At 41.9% G+C, this 17,743-nt stretch overlaps 2 protein-coding genes across 2 annotated transcripts; one reads left to right on the top strand and one right to left on the bottom strand.

Moving 5' to 3' along the window:
* Positions 1-792: 792 nt before the first annotated feature.
* On the top strand, positions 793-7,152 carry lhfpl4b (LHFPL tetraspan subfamily member 4b). Its single transcript, XM_063464362.1, has 7 exons — positions 793-1,299; positions 2,382-2,602; positions 2,770-2,974; positions 3,215-3,294; positions 3,371-3,518; positions 3,594-3,630; positions 3,708-7,152. Exons 2-6 carry the CDS (start codon positions 2,384-2,386, stop codon positions 3,620-3,622), a joined length of 681 nt encoding a protein of 226 aa, XP_063320432.1. The 5' UTR covers positions 793-1,299; positions 2,382-2,383; the 3' UTR covers positions 3,623-3,630; positions 3,708-7,152.
* A 440-nt stretch (positions 7,153-7,592) lies between these two features.
* Positions 7,593-17,100, bottom strand: pcsk1nl (proprotein convertase subtilisin/kexin type 1 inhibitor, like). Its single transcript, XM_063464354.1, has 5 exons — positions 16,970-17,100; positions 11,475-11,730; positions 10,925-11,168; positions 10,740-10,847; positions 7,593-8,566 (listed from the first exon to the last, which is right to left on the bottom strand). The coding sequence occupies exons 1-5, from the start codon at positions 17,021-17,023 to the stop codon at positions 8,164-8,166; spliced, it is 1,065 nt and encodes a 354-aa protein (XP_063320424.1). The 5' UTR covers positions 17,024-17,100; the 3' UTR covers positions 7,593-8,163.
* Between the last annotated feature and the right edge of the window lie 643 nt (positions 17,101-17,743).

Below are 17,743 nucleotides of genomic sequence, written 5' to 3'. Positions count from 1 at the left end.
AAAAACTGAGAATCTTTTTCCTATATTGGCTTCTCATTGGCTCTTAGTTAAATCCAGAATTTAATTTGAAATCCTTTCCCTCAAGGTCTTGAATACTCAGGTGCTGTTATATCATAAATACCTTTTAGTATCCTAGCCAAGCACTTTGCTCTCAGACTGCAGGCTTACTTGTGGAGTATTTAAAGTAGAATGGGAGGCAGAGCCTTTAGCTTTCAGGCTCCTCTTCTGTGGAACCAGCTCCCAGTTTTCCAGCTTCTCTCTACTTTTAAGATTAGGTTTAAAACGTTTCTTTCTACAAAGCTCATAGATAGAGAGGAGCTACGCTGCTATGAGCTGTTTATACACTATTACAACATGTCCTCTCTCCTGTAGTTTGTCGTTTGTCCTCTCTCTTCTCTTTCCTCTCACCTCCAACCCATCTCAGCCGATGGCTGCCCCTCCCAGAGCCTGGTTCGGATGGAGGTTCTCTGACTGTTCAAAATTAGTTCTTCCATCTCACAACTTCTTGTTCACATGATCGACTGATCATTGGGGTTTACCCTCTGATGTTGCCCTGCACTACAAAGCACACTGAGGTTACTAATACGGTCACTTTATTTATGCCAGGGCTCACCTCTGCTAAATGAAGTCAGAGATTTAGACCTCTCTTCCCTGTTTGAAGCAACTGAATTACGAATTATCTGTCAAATTACATCTTTTGCTGTGAGGCAGAGACCAGCCAAGAAGTCTATATGAGTGAGATGACATGCCTGTATTTTATTTCAGATTAGCAGAAGTGAGAGATGTATTCATGGGAAATTGCTAAACACACCCTCTCCTCCCTCTCATTCAGATATGGTCACTTCCGGCTCCTTAACACGACCAGAGTCAAGTCGGGGATGTTATTGCTGCTGCGTACTTCTTTTAAGTACAGTGTATGAACATGCTCAGTGGTAAACAGTCATGCACCTTTACAGAATAGAATGCATTGGTGCAAATTAACAGACGCATAAAGAAGGTAAAATGAGCCATTTGCTGCTCACATCTTTCCCCCCTCTTGTTGTAAATTGGTGCGAGATGAATCAAAGTGAACGTTCAGTCCTCTTGCAGCTCCTCAGTCCTCCTGTAGGAGGCGCAGCTCATTACAAACGACCGAGTGTGGAGGCTCGTCTGTTGTTCGTGTTTCTCCGTCCGCTTATTGATCAGCAGATTATTGTTTACAGCGGAAGCTCCACATCCGGGGATGTAGAGGAGCCCGCCCCCTCCCTGCTGCTGCAGCATCCTCTCACGGACAGACAGGTGGAGCTCCTCACGCTGCAGGTTGGTTGATGCCGTTTTTCTCTTTTTACCGGATGAATACGGCTGCGGCTCGTGCCGTTTCTGTGCTCGGTAAATCACGGGGTGATGATGTGACGTTGGTCTGTAGGTGATCTGATGTTTATCGGCCGCTGATTGGCTGTCGGTCGCTCTGATTCTGCATCTTTTCGTGTTCTCGGTATCAACTCCGGTTTTTCCCCACTTGGTCCTTGCAGAATTTCTCTGCAGGCTGTCCTGAGCGTCGGTGTCTGTGCTCATTGTTGCAGAGAGATGATGCAGAGCGAGACTCCCCCTGTGCCTCTGTGATTCACTGATGCTCCGTCTGTGCATCTAGGGCTTCACGATTAATCGAATTTTAAATCTCGAACACGATTTTGGCTTCCCATAAATGCACGCGCTCCCGTAATCAGCACCTGACCACGTGCCTGCATGTGCCAATCATAGCTGTTCCCTGAGCCTGCACAGCTGAAAATCTCAGGTAGAGCTCCTGCCGCTACACCTGTCTCCACCTCTCATTCACGTTGTGCAGGTACAGTGACTGGAGTGGAGGATTTTATGTTAAGACTTCCTCCCTGCTGCCGCCTTTAGCAGATAATACACCGGACTATCATTTATGAAAGGATGCATGTTTTTTTAATAGAGCATTTTCCATTTCGTGCTATAATCTGCTGATATGTTTTGAACCTACGGTGAAGGAAACAGTGGCGAGTACGATGCTGTAATAAAATCTGATTATAAGCCTTTTAAAGTAATCGAAGGTCTAACGTAGTTCAGTTTGTATTAGTTTTGTCTTCACATTGGTCTCTGCTTGAATGTCAGTCTTTATGATCTATTGTAGGGTCTTCACCACATAATATAAATACGATTCACAGGTCTTTTTGCGTTGGCATAATCTAACATCACACAGACTTTGTACTTTTTACCGTGCAACCGTCCTGCCACGGTAAAAATTCCAGGTTTCAGGGTAGCAGAGCTGACACGAAGCGCCTTCTATGGAAGGATTAGGACAGTAAAAGAATCTGCAGGTTGTTTAAGAAAGTCTACAGACAGTTTTCTCGTCATGGTCAAACGTGTCTCTTTCTCAGTGATGTCGGTGTCTCCCGGCCTTGCCGACCTTTCCCGCCTGTACCAGACTGAGTTTGTGCGGAGCGCCCGGGCCGTTGGCGTCCTCTGGGCCGTCTGCACTCTCTGCTTTGCCATCATCCAGGTGGTTATCCTGGTGCAGCCGTCCTGGATCTGCACCACAGACGTTCGCCCACAGCAGGCGGGACCAGAGCCACCCAGCGGCACACTGGGACTGTTTGAGGTGAGAAACGGTGCCTGTCCAATCCACAGCTGGATCTTTTAGGGGTTTCTGTATTTGTATGTACACATGTTACACCTGCACACAGATGGATTATCAAATAGCTAACCTGATCACTTTAATGAACATGTGTATGACATGTGTGTTCATGTATCCCTGTGTGTTGTCAGGTGTGCATGGAGTCAGACTGGCCGGTCCCAGACTGTCACGGTGGTCTGTCCACTCTGTCTCCACTGCCGTCCTTGCAGTCGGTGGCGGTGTTGGTGGGGGTGTCTCTGTTGGCGGTGTGGACCAGCGTCCTCTGTCTCTGTCTCTTCAGGTTCTGCAGCGCCGCAACGGTTTACAAGATCTGCGCCTGGCTGCAGCTGACTGCAGGTTAGTCATGTTGATGGGTCATTGAATCCCAAACATTAACACTTTGGTCACTGCCGTGGTGGTTTTTCTGCAGCTAGAGAGCAGAACTGCAGCTCATGGTTATTTTTACATTTGGCTTGATTTACCAGGCTGGAGGTTGCTGCTTGGTCAGACACTAGTTTTATTTTAGAGGACAGTGTTTCTGTAGTTCTTCTCTCTGCCTGTAGAGGTCAGCTTTTCAGCATTTCCTTGTCTCTGCAGGTTTCTGTCTGGCATTGGCGTGTCTTCTGTTTCCTGACTCATGGGAGAGTCAGGAGATGAAAGCTCTGTGCGGAGACTCGGTGAGGATTCTGATTGATCGTTTTGCTTCTGGGTGTTTTATCAGAATGATGTCCTTAATCGTGAATCTGCCTCCAGGTGGGCAGCTTCTCTCCAGGTAACTGCTCAGTTCACTGGGCCTACATTCTGGCCATCCTGGGAGTTCTTGATTATGCCATCTTGGCCACACTGGCCTTCGTCCTCGCCAACAGACAGGACGCCCTACTTCCACCAGATACCCAGGAAGGTGAGTGTGGGGGTAAACTCATCTGACGAGTTAACTTCACAGTTTCATACTAAGACTCTGTTTTCATTGCTGCAGTGACCACAGGTCTGCTGATGACAGCATGAATCAGCAGGTGAGTATCTTCTTTATGTTTTACTAGTCTTCTGTCTTTAAAGCCTCAGATATTTATTTCTTTTTACTCTCTCTTAGGGATGTTCGGTCTTCATTTCTTCAACTCCGCCCGATCTCTTCATCCTCCATCATCATCATCATCTGTTTCTGCATTTCATGGCACGACTGTCTCCTTCAGCTGCAATCGTTCATTGCTGCATGATGTTTCCAGGAGGAGTTGTTTAGTGTTGAACAGAGGAATGTAACAACAGGAGGAAAGAGGCTCTGCGGTGGTGAGTTCAGTGTTCGGGACATTCGGTCGCTGTTCAGTCGAAGAAAAATGGTGAGAAAACGAGCGAGATGGAGTAAATCAAAGGAGAACTAAGCCCCTTTTAGACCTCCAGTTTTTATCTTCACTCTCACATTAGTGATACCGTCATAACACCTGTGTCAGCAGGCTGGACCTACCTCCAATAGATGGACCCTTCATGTTTTTTTTTGTTTTTTTTAAACTAACCACTGGGAGCAAAATGAAGTGTTGGTACTGGATGAGCACAGTTAATAGATTGCTACATAGTAACATTTCTACACAGTGTGGCAATCAATCAGGACAACTTTAAAGCAGAAAGAAATTTGTCCCACGCATTAAATTAAAATATATTTGGGATATTTTGTAGAAAAAACTTAAGTCAGCAAATTGAAGGAAAGTCTTAGATTTCTCTCCCGACTTCCTGTTCTATCAAGCCATCCTTTTAGCTTAGTATCAGCTTTATCTTATGGTCCATCAAGCCTTGTGTTTAAGACAGTTTAGTAACTGTTTCTGCAGCTTTTAAAATTTAAAAAAGTTGTAAAAGAAAGAAAGAAAATCTGCTTTGTAGTTAAAAGTTAAAAATCCAGTTAACAGCCTAGAGTTGATATGTTAAATCTGATATTTTGGGGTGAAACAGTATCCACGCCACTGTCTTATCATTTAGACTGGCTTTATGTTAATATGAAACTTGTTATACTGTTGCTTTTTGTTTGACTTTTAAGCTAACATTAACTAACTAATGGTGTTGAATATTCATGTTAAACATGATGTTGTAAAGGTAATCCCTGTGACTTCCCTGCAAATTTCAAGATGAACGTGTGGCCCAGCAGTGATGAGAAGCACAATTGTTAGACAGTATTACTCTACCATTAAATTTGGTCTTGCTTGGCAGTTAAGTGTCCATGTTTTGTTCGCTGAAGAACGAAGTCCTTTGCAAATCAGTGCCACAAATCTGTGTGCATGAGCCAAGCGTATTCGCTGTACTATTTAGAGTACTCATTTTTCTCTTAGCTCAGCCTTTAGGGACTTGTGTGGAGTACCGTTTGAAAATATGGAGATGGGAATGAGCTAAATAGACCTACTTGAATGTAAAAGTGACGGCAGGTCACTTTGATGGATTTAGGTCTGAAAAGGTTTTTAAAAAGGTTAAAAAGGAGAGGGCTGCTGTGACAATATGTTAGGTCTGAAGATCAGTGGTCCTATGTTGTATAAAATCATCTTATGTCATTTTTCAGCATTTATTAAGTAAAACATTGTTTTAATCAAAGTGGTTAACCTAGCTTAGCACAAGCACTAGAAGCAAGGGAGACTGTTGGCTAGCATAGCCAGATTTATCTTAAATGTGTCCTAGATAGCAGTAGCTTCTACCAGTAATGTATTCAGCATGAATAAATGTCTTATTTACATTGTATATCATATTATCAAGCAGTTTGTCATTAGGAGTCAGAATGAAGTTACCATTAGCTTTATGATATACGCCTATGCTTCCAGTCTGATTTTTAGCTAGGTTAGCTTGCTTTGAGTTAGCTACAAGTTCATTTAGATTTGTGTTAGCTTAAGGTGTTTAAATGAATAAAGTGCTCCTACAGGATTAATAGTACTAGATGGATTGTTAGTATACATTACCCTTCATGTCTAGCTAGCTTCTTTAGTCAACTAAACCTCTTTGATTCCCTTTCTAGCTAACACGCTTAAGCGCTGCATCTGAAATCATCTATTCATTAGGATAAAATCTAAATTATTTACTAACCAACAACTTGTGCAATAACCCTTCAGTCTCAATGTAAATGAGCAGTCGAGGTCAGAAGTTTATATACGCTCATCTGTAATGATTTCTTTGAAATGTTCGTTTCATCAAATGATCATACAGCATACGTCTTTAATGACTGTTAAAACATAAGTTTGAATTTATTTATTGTTTTTCCCTAATCTACAGAGTCATACAGGCTCATAGTTGACCAATCGTCTTGACAAAAATGACAGAGTTCATATATATTGGTTAGGACCTTAATGTTAGTCTGCTTTATCCATCCCAAAGCCAGTTTTGTTGTGTGTTTGCTAGAATGTCCAGTTGTGTCCAAGTCAATCATTTTGAAATGGCAATTCTTCATTATTCTAGTACCACTGGCAGCAAAACAGCCCCAGAGCACAGGTGGTACAGTGTTCTTAGGTTTGAAAGCCTCACTATTACTCCTCCAGACATATATCCCTTATCATTTTTGCCATATAGCTCAATGTTTGTGTCATCTGAAATAGAATTTGTCTGTTTGAGCAGCAGCAACTTTCAGAGGAGCTTGAAGGTGTTGATTTTGGGTGGGGGTTTCTTTCTTGGTAGGTAGCCTCTCAGTCCATGGCAATGTAAAACTTACTCCACTGTGGACAGTGATGTTGGTGTACCAGTTTCTAGTCCATGGCAGGCTTGAGGCTCTTGGGTTGTTCCTAAACATCGTAACATCCTTGACTAGGGCTTCTCAAGTTTCTTTTAGCAGGTTGATGAAGATTATACAAAATCTTTTAAGTGTTTGTTACTATTTGAGCCTGTATCTATACTTTTTGAATTAAGAGCATTTTCTTTAATCTTTAAAGATGTATGCTGGACAATCATCCCACCCTGTAAAAAGAGCAGCTTAAAAAAGTAAATAAAAGCCCCAAATTACCATGACATTCATGCACACAAGTGTGTATATAAACCTGTAAGAGTTCACTTTGGTAGGCATAAACACACATGTGAATGACATACTGTCACACATACTGAGTCTGTGTACGGGAGTAGGTTAGAGTTGGGTATGGGATTTCAGATGCAGCGCGGTTCTTTGTGCTAAGCTCAGCTAACCACAGAGATAAAACTGATGGAGAGCATTAGTGTTTGCTGTCAGCATGACCTTTGACCTGTAAGGTACATGAATAAATGTGTTCCCTTCTGTGTTTAAAATGTTTTTGTTGTTAATGAGATTATGCTGTGTCTTTATTAGATTCAGTTTAACTTTTTTTTTTTTCCATAGACCAGACGTGTTTATTAGAAAACAGTTTTTTGGAATGATTCAAAAGTTTTTCTGTTTCAATGTTTTATTAAAATGTAACAAAGCTGTTAAGTGGAATGAGTTATTTCTGTACCCTGGATTTGACTTTTCCCAGAAATGGGAAGTTGAAAATTATGTGATCTGGACCTCCAAAGGTTTGATGAACAAAGTTGGGAAAGACTTAACCTAGTTAATTTACTTACCTGAAACAGAATAATCAAAAAGATGTGCTGTTTGTTTTTAATGATATTATAGCTAAACTGTTTTGTATATATATTTTAAACAGTTAAGTCAGAATGATTGTTTCATATTTATTAACTTAAATACAGAGTACTTGGGGTGTGAAGACTGTGATAAAACTGTCATTTTTTCACACCAATGTGACCCATAATTGATTATTTTTATCAAATAAGATCTGAAACTGCCACCTCAACCTATAAACTCACCAGACGACTGTATAGTGAGGTTAAAGTTTAAAGAAGATGTAGGGTAATTTTCCCATAGACCTCAACACAACCGGACTGTTTTTTGCAAGCAGATGAGTCTCCCCCTGCTGGCCATTAGAAAAATTACAGGTCCTACACTGTTCTCCCTTTCGACAACCACAGGATACGTCCGTCTTTGGTGGGGACAAAAACAGACAGCAGACGGCAGTGAAGGTCGACTTTACCGACTTTATTTCTGAGTGTGACATGAATCAAAATTTCACCACAGACAGACGAATCATCACAAGCTGAAGTACAGGAACACAACGAGAACGTATTGATCACATAGCTGATGAGCTTTTGCCAAGGTTATTACCACTTTCCACCATCTCTCCATCTTTTTTGACAGAAGGAAGCTCGATTTAATGGCGAACCTGTAACAATGTAACCACATTACAGTAATGAAGAGTCTAACTACAAGCCTCAGAGACCATTGCAGTAGATTATCAGCCAATCGGAGAGCTTGAGAAAGAAGTTTCTTTTCACAAATTTGATTCAGGTGAATTTTTAGATTTTGGTTCATTGAATGTGCTGGAATAGTGCCTGCTGAGGCTCATGGGAAATGTAGTGTTTTAAAGAGTCGCACAAACAGAACCGTTTTATCCTTTTCCATCTGTTTGACATTTCTCCTCATTTTTACAACAAACAACCTGATAAATGTTCACGAAAGCAGCAGGAACAAATGAAAAAGATGCACAGATAAAAACCTGAACGACAACGTATACTCTTTTCTCTACTCCTCACTCCCTCATGTACTCCAGAATCTGATCAACCAATATTTGTGGGTCGTAATTCAGAGCAGCTCTCCTCCGGCGCCTACGACTCCCATGATTCAGTTCCTCTGCGTCGCCTGTTGACGTAGTGTCGATGCGTTTCATCCTCTGCAGCCCGACCACCTGGGGGTGCAGCTTCTCTCCTTGCTCCTCTCCGTCATAATCCTCCAGCCTCTTCACCCTGAGGAGGGGAGGGTCGTTGCTAGGCGAAGGGGGAGCCAGGTCGTCAAGAGAACGGCGGGTTCTTCTGTGGGTGGAGCTAACAGGCTCAGGTGCTTTGGCTGACAGGTCCCTCTTCGCTCTGCGACCAGAGGAGGCGACCGAGGCACCGTTAGGACCGATGCTGGAGAGTATCCCAGCAACCATCCGCCTAAGGAGGGGATACATGGCCATCTTGAATTTATTATGATGATGATTATTAGTATTATTATTATTGATAATATTATTAAACAAAATAAGTAAGCAATTTATTAATAAATCATATTACTATTAATTTACATCATAAAATAAAGAGTCGGTGGTTCAGCAGCTGTGGGCACATCACATTGGATCATTAAGTTCAGTTTTACATTTTCTAATAAGTATAAAACTGAAACAAATCAAATGAAGACACATAATTAATAATAACATTTCTGATATTAGTTCCCAAATGGTCTTCAGGGAAGTCAAAGTGTGCCTTTAGATTTTTTTTGCTTTGACGTGTGTCAAAAAACAAAAAGATTGAAAAACACTAAATACATCCTCTGGATTGTCACAGTCAGATCCCTGATGTACTAAAAATAAAAATAAACAATATCTACTAAATTTCATAGAGATTAACATAATTCAGTGCTACGTGCATCATGTTTTAAGTTAGTTTTCAAAGTGTGTCTTTTAGCGAGCAGTGCAGTTTAGGACCAATCTAAACTGGTTCAAAACTTAGAAAACAGGAAATACTTTGTATCAATAGGTAACTTCACATCTGAGCAGACAAGTATCACATGTGGAGTTCCCCAAGGTTCCATCTTGGGACCCCTTCTGTTTAACATTTACATGCTCCCACTGGCACAGATTATAAAGAACAACAAAATAAACTATCATAGCTATGCAGATGACACACAAATATATATCACAATGTCACCAGGAGACCGAGGCCCTGTACAGGCTCTTGGTAAATGCATTGAGGAAATTAATGACTGGTTGTGCCACAATTTTCTCCAGCTAAACAAAAACAAAACTGAAGTAATAGTCTTTGGTGCCAAAGAAAAACTATTACAGGCCATCAGAGAACTTCAATCTATACACCTAAAAACCACAAACCAGGCGAGAAATTTGGGTGTAGTGATGGATGCAGACCTAAACTTAGAAAAACACATTAAGACAATAACAAAATCAGCTTACTATCACCTCAAGAATATTTCAAGGATAAAAGATCTGATGTCTCAACAGGACCTGGAAAAACTAGTCCATGCATTCATCTTTAGCAGGCTTGATTACTGTAACAGCATCTTTACAGGTCTACCTAAAAAATCAGTCAGACAACTACAGCTCATTCAGAACTCTGCTGCTCGAGTCCTCACTAAGACCAAAAAAGTGGACCACATCAGTCCAGCTCTGAGGTCTTTACACTGGCTGCCTGTCCGTCAGAGGATAGACTTTAAAGTTCTGATGCTGGTCTATAAAGCTCTGAATGGTTTAGGACCAAAATACATCAGTGACCTCCTGACATAGTATGAACCTTCCAGATCCTTCAGGTCATCTGGATCCGGTCTTTTATCAGTTCCCAGAGTCAGAACCAGACACGTAGAAGCTGCATTCAGCTTTTATGCTCCATATATCTGGAACAAACTCCCAGAAAGCCTCAGATCAGCTGAAACACTCAGTTTATTTAAATCCAGGTTGAAGACTCACCTGTTCTCAGCTGCATTTGAATAAAGCACCAAATCCACACTTTTAAGCTTAAATTTCAAAACTTACATTTTAACTACTGATTTTATCTACTGTTCCTTTCTTTCTTTTTTTCCCATTTTAAATCATGCTTTTTATTTGTTTTGGATTTTTAATGTCTCTGTAAAGCACTTTGCTGTTGAATGGGGCTATATAAATAAACTTGCCTTGCCAATCATCTACAATAACCCCACTAACTACAAGTCTGTGGACTGGACACGGGGAGAACGTGCAAACTTAACTCTGATATCAAACCCTGTTTCCCTGTAAACCTTTGGATGTTCTCAACAAAGTGTTAATATGTGAACAGAGGAGGAGACAAATATAGATGTCTCTCAAAAATAATCAAAACATTTCAATATTTTAGGGTGGAAAACTTTTATTCAGAGAAAACTAATTCATTCTGTAATTAATGATGCTAAATTAAAACTTTGTTCACACTGTTTTTAGTATATTCTGATTCTTTCTCTCCATTTCTTAACTTTCTTTTCAAAGTACTTTCATTTAATAATTAAACCCACAGTTACAGTGCACAGATTTTTAAAAAAGAACTTTGCAGAGCTGCAGGTGGAGCGAACTGATCCATCGTTTATCCATTAACAGATTGGTGAGCTCACCTCAGGGTTTCCTGGTCTCGGCTCAGTCCTGATGCGACTCGTCCAGCCTGCTGACGTCTCTCCTGTTTCGCTCTTTCCAGCAACGTCTGAGCGAGCCGGGGATCCATCCTGAGAAAATCATGCTTTATTATTATTGATTACTTTTTCTGTCTCCTACTGATTCTCAGCATGAAACTAAAATTTACCTGTCAAGCAGGGCCTGAGCAAGCTGGGGCTCCACAAGGCCCCACCAGGCGGCCCGGGGCCTCCCCATGCTCATCCCCCTTCCAGTCTCATCATAGTCTGCAGGAGCAGGGCCCTGGAAGTCCCCTGTGGGGCCCTGATCATCCTCCTCATCCTCCTCCTCCTCGACCACTTCCACGTCACCCGGACCGACCAGTCCTGCGCTCTCTGCCTCGCTCAGTAGGCGGAGCAGAGCTGCCAGGTAGGCTGTGGACATATTTGATTGGTGTACTTAGAAGTTGGTTTTCATTTTGCCTAAATAAATATACTGATGATAAACTAATACGGAGAAACGTTTACAATGGAAATTATTGAAGTGATGTGAGGAAAAAAAGACAAAATATTGTTTTTTACCAATAAATTAATGAAAATTTCTAGAACAAAGTCAGAATTTTTGTTCATATGTAAAACACTAAAAACAAAGTAAACAAAGTTTCCCTGAAAATGAAAATCTCAAGAAAAACATAAAAGAAAGTTGTTTAAAAAAGGTTTAAAGGATTAAAGTCTCCTAACCCGCTCGCTGCTCCTCTTCCTGCTCCTTCCTCTGGTCTCTCTCCACCAATCGCTGCAGTGCCTGGTCCAAGCCCCTCCCCCTCCAGTCATCTGATTGGTAGTACAGGTCATTGGCCCTGCCTCCTCCCTGCATGGCGGGATATGCCATCATCTGGTCTTCATAAGGCAGCAGGTTAGGGAGGTCTCTGCGCTGGCGTCTGACTCCACCCACTGACACATCCAGGCCATGGCCCCCAGCACGAGCTGCAGGTAGAGACTGAGCGAGACAGACCAGAAGTTACAGCTTAGATAAGCTTAAATCTTTATTCTCAGGGATTAAAAATAAAATCCATCTCATGAAAGAACAGATGCCTTCTGTCAGATTTAGCGACTAGCTAATTTCCCTTTCCAGTAACTGAGCAGGTAGATACGATATTAAATAAGGTATGAAATACAAATACATCCAAAATAGAAGAACTCCCTCAAATTAATCACCACCAACATAAATACTTGACTTTCACTTGAGCTAATTTGAAACTTTGTCCATTATATGTGGCAGATTAACAGCTAATTGCTCAGCTTCTTTCCTCCATATGTGAACATGTCAACATCATCGGCATACAGCAGAGCACGTGGAAGCTGAAAAACAGAGTGCCCGATATTGATCCGTGCAGCACTCCCACCAAGCAAACAAGGTTGAAACATTAACGTTGTGTCCCCTGCAAAACTGCACCAAGGACGTACAGATCTCGATGTTGTTTCCATGGTTACGGTCCTTTCAGATTGTGTCTTACAAAGCAGGAAATATTGATCAGGCTATTGCAAACAGAGCTTTTCCTTTGATGTAGCACCACTGATATGAACTAGCTGTGATCAGAGAGCCACAAAACTTCCACTCTAGCATGATTAAATATGCATATATACATGTAATCATGTCCTTGTGTTGTGAACTGACTTCTCTCCATGTGCCTGGATGTCAACATTATAAATCTTTGAAGCAGTCTCTTTAAAGTGTTAATCGGTTAGTTAACTCAATATTCATTAGTGCTAAAGGTCAGGAGTTCGATTTCCCTGTGGGTGATTTGCTTTCAATGAGATTCTTACTTAAGAGAGAATAATTCCTTTTCATCTTGATTTAACCAATGAGGGGATGATAGAAAGTTAACTTTCCCTCTCCACAAAGTGTCGAAATGTTCACAGAAGGAAGGAAAGGTGTGAGAACAGATGTGACGCAGCAGTTTCTGTTCCTAAGTGAGACCGAGGAGGACTGATACAGTGATGAAAGACAGCAGAGAGGGTTATCGATGAGCTGTCTGAGGCCTCGGGGTGATCACATTTATATCAAACTCTCAGACCACGGTGATATTAATCAGTGAGCTGCACTTACGGTGACTCAGCAGCAGTGCTGGCTGTATGATTGCACTGAGAAATTATTGTTCTTCTATTTAGTATTCACATCACAATTAATACTCGAGTTACCACTTAGATGTGCAACTGAGATGGATCTCACCACCACACGTTGCTGTGAAAAGCTCTTTGAGCTGCTTTCAACTAATTATGCTGAAGGCTTTGTGGTAATAACGGTGAACCTAGCCTGCCGATTCACAGCTCCATATTTTTCTTCTCATACTCAATTACAGTAGCTTTGCCACCATAATCACCATTCATCTTATATTGGGGCTTGGTGCAGTCATTTTAGTTCATTTCTCCTGTGCTTTTATCCAGTTTTCTTCTGATTGGCTGCCCCTCCCAAACATCTGTGCTCATAGCCAGAGCTGTGTCTGAGACAGCTATATTAGAGATATCCCATATCAGTGGCGTCATCTGGGGAAAAGGCAGAGCATTTAGAGCAGCCTGGAGTCTGAGCTTTTGGCTCACAGGGATCATTTTTCATGCTCTGGCTTCATTATTTCAAATTTTAACCATGCTTCATACAAATATCCACCATTTATTAAGAAATAAAACATTCTTTAAATCTACTATTTTTTAAAAACGAGAAAAAGATCTGTGCTACATCTCACACAAACATGCTTGTACTGAACACGCCATCCAAATTTGGCGATATATTCTGCAGCACCACCTGGAGTGGAAACTCCTCCACCCCTGGCATCAACCTCTAGGCTCCAAGGGGATATTTACTTTTCACTTCCCAGTTCCTGTGCATCTCTTATTTTCAGAGAATGATGAGCTAAACGATCACCTCTAATTATACTCTTCTGCTTAAATTTAGCAATTCTTTCTGTCATAAGTGTCTGAATGAAATGTGTTAATCCTCGTCATTGGGAGACAGATATGTTGGCAGATGTGATGTTTAATGCTTAAGTGACAGTTACACATCAGTGCATCTGCGCTGATATTGAGCGACTCATGGGTAAAGTACCTAAAACTGCTCCTCAGTATGCAGAGTCTGAATAGGCTGCGAGCAATCTTTGCTCAGGATTAATGGAAGCATGAGGGAAAAATGCTTCAACAGCTTCTTTCACATGAAAGAAGATGTCGCTTTGACTGTGAGATGATTAAATCTTCCATGCCAGGCGATCGCAGCAGACAGATCCGGGTTCATCCTGCTGCAGCAGCTTTAATTTCCAGCCGAGATGTGTCAGAGTTCTCGAACTAACACTGATTTACGATGATAATATGTCTCCGCCTGCAGCAGAGCAGCTTATTCCGGAGAGGAGGAGGGTTGTATCTGTGGCTCTGTGCGATGGTGAGACAGCGGCGTGATGAAGAGATGAAGGAGGAGGAGGTAATGAGCCCTCTGAGGAGAATAACTCTCTGACTCACTGTGGGATCCAGTATTTTCTGCAAACGTTAGAGCAGCTCTGACACTGCGCTCTGGGAGATTAAAACATCAGCATAAAAACCTAAGAAAGAGCTTTTCTTTGCTTTCTGTGCAGCACAGAGGGAGAATTTAGTCATATTTAGCCAAAATGTCCACAATTTCACATCATATCACAATCTTTCAGTCTTTTCCAGACTGAACTGTGCACCGTATGGAAAAACACAGGTCCAGCAGATGTGTTATGGATTCTGCTCAGATATTCCAGTTTTCATAATATGATAGCATCGTAACTTCCCAAAGACGAGGCAGGTATCCAAATTACACCCTGCCTCGTCTTTCCCATTTGACACCAATAAATAAGCCTTAACTGAGATCATAAACGCACAAGGACAATGTTTACTGAGGTCACAAACCAAAGAAGCAAAGGTCCAATTTCACATATACTTAATACAACCAGTCTGGGGTTTGAGACCTGAAGACTCTCCCCCTGCTGGCTATTGGAAAGAATGCATGTTTAAGACACTTGCATCCATCTTTCAGACCCTGAATCCACAATCATCTATGGGTGAAACGTGATTATAAAGAAAAGTGAAGTGCTTCCAAAGTTAAAGAGCAAAATAATTCCATGTTAGGTGGCTGCAGGGGCGCCGGGAGAGTCTATATTTCAAATCCCACAATCCAATGATCCAATGAAAATACACCGTCTCTGTGAGCCGACCGAGGTCGCATTTTTATTTGCTGTTTATTTTTATTCTAACGTGCTGGTTTGTTAGCTTTACCTGGTTAGAATTAAAAAGAAGATCATGGTTTGGGTTAAAATAGGATTAGATGTTTTTTCAGCGCTCAGGTTTCTCGGTTGCCTGGATACCTGATCACGCGACCCTTAAAAAGAAAGTCATATTTCTAATGAGATACATTTGTTTCAGAGTTATGCTCTGTCTGTCTGTGGTACTCATCATGACTGTGAAAGTCACTTTGTTCCTCATGGAACAGCGAAGCAACCAAGAAACCTGAGCTCTGAAAGAATCATCATATTTTTCATATTTCTGTGGCGCTACAGTAAGAAGGAAGAAGCTTTTAATGGGAGAGGAGCGAAAAGATCTTGTGTCAGACAGGATGAACTAATGGGCAGCATAAAGACCCAGTAAAAGGTTCAAAAAGAATTAATTTGAACTGAATCATGCAGATGTGTCATGCTGGAGATGCGCAAAATAAGCCCCTCTTTAACATTTTTACACAAAATCAAGCTTTATTATCACAACCCTCATATTTATCTGGAAGTGAGGGGTCTCAGCAGAAGTAAGGTTAAGCAGTACGTGTTGTTTTCAGTCGTTTCCCTGTAGTAGTTAGATAGAAGCTACGTATCTATAACGTTACTGATGTCGATCAACTTGCTGGTTGAATTCCCACAACCTATATGTCTGTGTAGCCAAACAGGTATGTAAACAGACACCATAATGGGACCATAAGTCCCACAAAAGTTAACAGCGCATGACATTATGCACAGGTCGAACGCTGTTGGACTAGACCAGTAAAGAGAATGGCAGCACTTAATCATAAGCATGAAAAGGTCAGATTGAAAAAGGGCAGGTAAAAGCAGAGAACTGACGGTTTGCTCAGGATGTTCTTTGTAAACAACATTTGTTCTCTAAGCTAAAGGAGCACCAAAAGCATGGACATGAACAAGAGCAGCCCACGTTGTAAGCTGTTCCGTACGTGTTTTACACTCCCCCCGGGTGACAGCACACAGCTGCTTATCACCTACAGACCGCCACGCCAGGATCTGTCGGTGAGTCTTTAAAACATGTTTAAAAATTAAAGTCCAGGATGATGATGTCAGTGTCTAAACCTCGGTAACAAAGTGAGCACTGTGTGCAGTACAGGTGCAGTTGTGTTGTTGTGCACATACTGAATAAAGATTACATAACTTTATTGTCACAGCGCCGTGAGACCAAACACAAATTTTCCCTCAGAGACAATAAACCTCATCTCTATTATCGCTCAGTCATTTAGGTCTGTATGCTCAGGGAAGCGAACACTGTCCTGACAAATAATGAACAGCAGTGCACACGCACGCACGCACACACACACACACACGCAGAGCAGTCATTATGTGTCAGGAGACCTGCTGTATCCTGTGTAATCTACGGCCGTGTTGCTGTGGGTAACCGTCTCCTGTCGCTATGGTGACAGCAGCTGAAACGAAATGTTCTTCCTGACACAGCAGCTACCCACACACACACACACACACACACTCACACACACACACATCCACACACAAAAACAGACTCATGATTGTCCTGCTATCTTTGAGAGGACCCACGGTGAAATGATGCATCTGAGGGTCCAAACGCAGACCCTGGACCTGGTTCTGACCTGGTTCTGACCTGGTTCTGGTTCTCTCCGAACATCTAAAACTCAGTTTGATCTTCACGTAGATGCCGCAGCCTCACAACATCTCAGTTTCTCTGCACTGATTTCTCTCACCAGTTAGTCAATACCTAATCAATGAAATAGAAAACAGAAGACAGGCACACATACAGATGTGTGTGTGTGTGTGTGCTGACAGGTAGAAGATAAACAGCAGTGACATCGTTTTGCATCAGTGTCAGGTTACCGTGATGATGCAGCACCGTGGAGATGAATGGCTGGATAAACACACATGCGACACATATGTAAACATGCTCTCTCTCTCTCTGTATGTGTGTGTGGTGTCGGTGGGACTCGTCCTTACCTGAGCGGTGTGGATCAGAGCAGTGCTGAGCAGCAGGAGGCCGAGAGACGCCATGCTACAGGCCGAGCACACACACAAACACACACTGAGGCAGGATGCAGACACTCCTCTGATAACAGGGAGGAGGGGGGGAGGGAACAGAGAGAGGGAGGAGCGATGACTCAGGAGAGAAGGCGAGAGGAGAAAGGAAAGAGAAGGAGGAGACGGAGGGATTTTGAGATGGAATAAGATAATAACAGAAGACAGAGGACAAAATAGGATGTGATGAAAAATGGAGGAACTAAGAATTATGGGAGTGAATAAGGTGGGAGATATGGACATAAAATAATTTAAGGACATAAGGAAGGAGATAAGAAGACACAGAAAGCGATAAGTTCATAAAAGGGGATAAGTTTGGCTGTAAGGGCATAAGGAAGGAGTCGAAGTAAGGAGGTAGATGTGGACACAAGGAAATAAAATAAGGGAATAAAATTTCAGAAATGAGACACAGGGACAACAGAGGAGAAAACAAATGTAAAAAGTCGAAATAAATAAGATAAGGAAGGTAATAAGAAATGGGCCAAGTAAGAAGATCAGTACATAAGGGAATGCAAGAAATAGGATACAAGGAAAAAAGAGAGGATTGCATGAATTTAAGGAAAGAGCGGGTGAGGGAGGAAAAGGGGAAAAGGACACGAGGAGAAAAGGATATAAAGTGTATAAAACAAAAAGGGGCAAGGATTAAGATTAGGACATAAGAGGCGGCATGACGAGGAAGATAAGGGCACAAAAAAG

The sequence above is a fragment of the Pelmatolapia mariae genome, linkage group LG20 (genome assembly GCF_036321145.2).
Source record: "Pelmatolapia mariae isolate MD_Pm_ZW linkage group LG20, Pm_UMD_F_2, whole genome shotgun sequence".
In the NCBI taxonomy this organism is placed as follows: domain Eukaryota; kingdom Metazoa; phylum Chordata; class Actinopteri; order Cichliformes; family Cichlidae; genus Pelmatolapia; species Pelmatolapia mariae.
The sequence above is the reverse complement of the archived record's forward strand: the minus strand, read 5'-3'. Positions and strand labels throughout refer to the sequence as shown.

Bases quoted from the DNA above. Each gene is read 5' to 3' on its own strand.
- lhfpl4b (XM_063464362.1), top strand. From the start codon at position 2,384: ATGTCGGTGTCTCCCGGCCTTGCCGACCTTTCCCGCCTGTACCAGACT. The intron at 2,975-3,214 runs GTTAGTCATGTT...TTGTCTCTGCAG, and splicing joins CTGGCTGCAGCTGACTGCAG to GTTTCTGTCTGGCATTGGCG. The intron at 3,295-3,370 runs GTGAGGATTCTG...ATCTGCCTCCAG, and splicing joins AAGCTCTGTGCGGAGACTCG to GTGGGCAGCTTCTCTCCAGG.
- pcsk1nl (XM_063464354.1), bottom strand. From the start codon at position 17,023: ATGGCGTCTCTCGGCCTCCTGCTGCTCAGCACTGCTCTGATCCACACC. The intron at 11,731-16,969 runs GTAAGGACGAGT...TGTCTCGCTCAG, and splicing joins CTCTGATCCACACCGCTCAG to TCTCTACCTGCAGCTCGTGC. The intron at 11,169-11,474 runs GTTAGGAGACTT...ATATGTCCACAG, and splicing joins GGAAGAGGAGCAGCGAGCGG to CCTACCTGGCAGCTCTGCTC.